Consider the following 3,476-nt stretch of genomic DNA (forward strand, 5'->3'; position numbering starts at 1 on the left):
CCCAGGAGGAGCTAGAGAATATATTCAAGGAGCTGAAGGGGTCTGCAACCCTATAGGTGGAACAACAATATGAACTAACCAGTACCCCCAGAGCTCCTGTCTCTAGCTGCATATGTAGCAGAAGATGGCCTAGTCGGCCATCATTGGAAAGAGAGGCCCCTTGGTCTTGCAATCTTTATATGCCCCAGTGCAGGGGAACGCTAGGGCCAAGAAGCAGGAGTGGGTGGGTAGGGGAGCAGGGCGTGGGGAGGGTATAGGGAACTTTCGGGATAGCATCTGAAATGTAAATAAAGAAAATATCTAATATAAAGAGAAAAAAAGAAGCACATTTTATCAGATAGTTTTAACCAGAGATAATTTTAGAAATATAGTAGTTATCTGCCCTTCCCCATATTTGTTAATGACTAATTCTTTACATTTCATTTCAGACAAGCCATCTACGATGCCTTTGAACGTTTCCTTCATAAATATGCTAACTAATTGGATCGATGTATTGTACAACATCCTATTTCCTACTAAAAGAGTTCACCCAGTGATGATGTGAAAAACAAGCAAACAGCATTACATACCTGATTGTTGCCAAATTAGTCTGTGTTGCCAGTGTTACGGGTCAGTTACCAACTGTAGATACATTTCAGTAATGAAAAAACAGTACTTGAATCATACAATCCTGAAATATTGTAACTCTTTAAAAAAAAGCTCATATACCTTATATAACATCTGGTGTTACTATTTATGAAAACATTTTAATTGTGAATAATTTATTGATTTAGAATAAATAGAAACTATTGGTTTTAATAGAATTGTTGAAACTAAAATTGTAACATCACATGTACTGTATATTGTTCTATGGCAGTTTTGCTATTGATTTTAAAAACTCGTGTCTATCCTTTTTGTGTAGTGTGTTTATAAATGGTTTTCAACTTTAGGTAATTTATTGCCATAGAAATACCTAAGATACTAAATCAGTGTTAGCTTTGAATTATGAAAGCATCCTGAGTGCTGAGCTGCGCCGTCTGTGGTAGTGTACTTGTAATCCCAGCACTTGGGAAGTGGAGACAGGAGGGTCAGGAGTCCTGCCATTCTGCTTTTCGTAGCAAATTTGAGGCCAGCCTGAGCTGTATGAGACCCTGTCTCAAAAAATTGTCTCATGCCTTTAATCTTAGCAGGTAAGAGACAGAGACAAGCAGATCTCTTGAAGTGCCAGGGCTGGGACCATGCTTGCCCAGCCTACCTAGACTCTAAGGCCAGTCCCCAGCACTTCCAAATGAAAAGAAAAGCTGGAGGTGGGGAGAGAGAGAGAGAGAGGGAGAGAGAGAGAGAGAGAGAGAGAGATTTATGTTGAAAATGGAAATAATAAAAGAACATTGTACTAGATGGTGGGTTCTGTCAGACATTTCTTATACACCTGTTCTTCAGTTGCTTACAGACTGAGTTAACAACTTTGACCTTTTAATTTCAGAATTTAAAAGCTACATATTAAATTAAACCATTGTACAGAAAAACATGAGGTTTTGCACACTGCTAGCTTTTTAAATGGAAATTATATGGATAGATATTTGGTGCTAATGTTAAACTGCTCTGAGCTAAAATGTTTAAAAGGCAATGTGTTTACTTTGAAATCTGTATTGTCCTTAAATTTAAGTTAGGTCTTGCTGGTCTAGTGAGGATATGTGGATTGTAACATGCCTTCTGCAGCTTTTTAAAAAGATGCTATGGCACCTTTTTAAATGTCTTTGCCACTAAAATTTCTACCAGCTATTTAAACATCTTTACTGTGAAGTCATTGATAGCAGAGAAGTAGCTTCTTGGACATTACTTTTTAAGGTTTATTTATTTTATGTATATGAGTACACTGTTGCTGTCTTCAGACACACCAGAAGAGGGCATCAGATCCCATTACAGATGGTTGTGATATACCATGTGGGTGCTGGGAATTAAACTCAGGACCTCTGGAAGAGCAGTCAGTGCTCTTGACCACTGAGCCATCTCTCCAGCCCCTTGGACACTACTTTCAAGTAACATTACAGAAGAGCTGTTAGAGCTACAGCAATTTTCTATTTTCAGGCTTGACTACAAATACAAGAAAACCTGGCCATGGTGGTGGTGGTGCACGCCTTTAATCCCAGCAAAGTCAGACACTGTCTGTGTTGGAGGCCAGCGTGGTCTAGAGTGGCTTCCAGGACAGCCTGGGCTCCACAGAGAAACCCTGTCTTGAAAACAAAACAAAACCACAAAACAAACAAATAAAAAACAAAAGAACTGGGTGTAGAGCCATGAGTGGTAGTACTCCCCTCCCCCTTTAACCCTAGCACTGGGAGGCAGAGTTCAGGGCCAGCCTGGTCTTCTAGGACAGCTAGGGCTCCACTGGGTGTTACTGGAAGTACACCCCTGAAAGTCCGGCACTTGGGAGGCAAAGGATCAGCCAGCCACAAGGTCAGGCCAGAATAGTATACCTAATGTATTCTAGATCAACCAGGGCTACCTGTCACATATAAGTTTATTTTCATCTTTTTTTTTTTTTTTTTTTTTTTTTTGAGACAGGGTTTCTCTTTATAGCCCTGGCTGTCCTGGAACTCACTTTGTAGACCAGGCTGGCCTCGAACTCAGAAATCCGCCTGCCTCTGCCTCCCGAGTGCTGGGATTAAAGGCGTGCGCCACCACGCCCGGCTATTTTCATCTTTAAGTGGCTGTTTCAAGACAGCATTCACAAAACTACCTAAACTTATTAATTCAGAGAAGAAAATGCCTTTACTCACATTTCTTAAAATCCACTCTACAAAATAGTAGCTTAAGTACTATAAAGTCTCAAACCTTTGGGACAAATGGCTGAAATGTTTATCTAACATATCAAATCAAACCTGGCCACCAGGTTCTCCCACCATCCCTCAGCTCCTACCTGGTTTCCACACCCCACCTCCTATATTGAACTCTCTAGCCCCTACCCTGAACTTTGCCGCCCCCAACACACACACACACACACACACACACACACACGTTGTATATAGTCTTTGAGAAATTAATGTATTCTCAAAGAACTCCTGCCTGCCATTTTCCTGCCATGTTGTGGATTAGGTCTATGAAATACTACAGATTAATTCAGAGCAGAGTTGCAAGGAGCTCACCATGGACCAGTTTGACCCAGTTTTATTTGGTGTACATAAGGGTGGGCATTCTTATATGTAGCTACTACTCTGTATTTCTGACTCAGCCCTAAAGACCCTGAAGATGTAGTTCTGTAGTTAGACTTCATAATTTACCAATGTTGTAAGTATATCATTTTATCAATGTATTTTTAATGTGGTGCTTTCTCTAGTATAATATTAACAATATAACAATTTTTAAAATATTTGCCAAATTTTATATTTCCTAATAAAAATCTATTTTAGAAAGTATTTGCTTTGTGTTTTTTCTTTGTAAAGAGCTATCATTCCAACTACCAGAAGCATGTTTCATTTGATTCATATGTCCAAATT

The 3,476-nt window shown here is 39.6% G+C and overlaps 1 protein-coding gene across 2 annotated transcripts in view; it reads left to right on the forward strand.

Annotated features, from left to right (window-relative positions):
* Positions 1-1,375, forward strand: part of Abhd18 (abhydrolase domain containing 18) — a 45,112-nt gene extending 43,737 nt beyond the window's left edge. For both annotated transcript variants that reach the window (XM_021195707.2, XM_029537520.1), the window contains one exon: positions 429-1,375. In XM_021195707.2, the coding sequence (XP_021051366.1) occupies positions 429-480 (52 nt within the window). In that variant the 3' untranslated portion in view covers positions 481-1,375. The remainder of the gene's footprint in view (positions 1-428) is intronic.
* The last annotated feature ends 2,101 nt before the right edge of the window (positions 1,376-3,476 follow it).

The sequence above is a fragment of the Mus pahari genome, chromosome 4 (genome assembly GCF_900095145.1).
Source record: "Mus pahari chromosome 4, PAHARI_EIJ_v1.1, whole genome shotgun sequence".
Classification (NCBI taxonomy): Eukaryota; Metazoa; Chordata; class Mammalia; order Rodentia; family Muridae; genus Mus; species Mus pahari.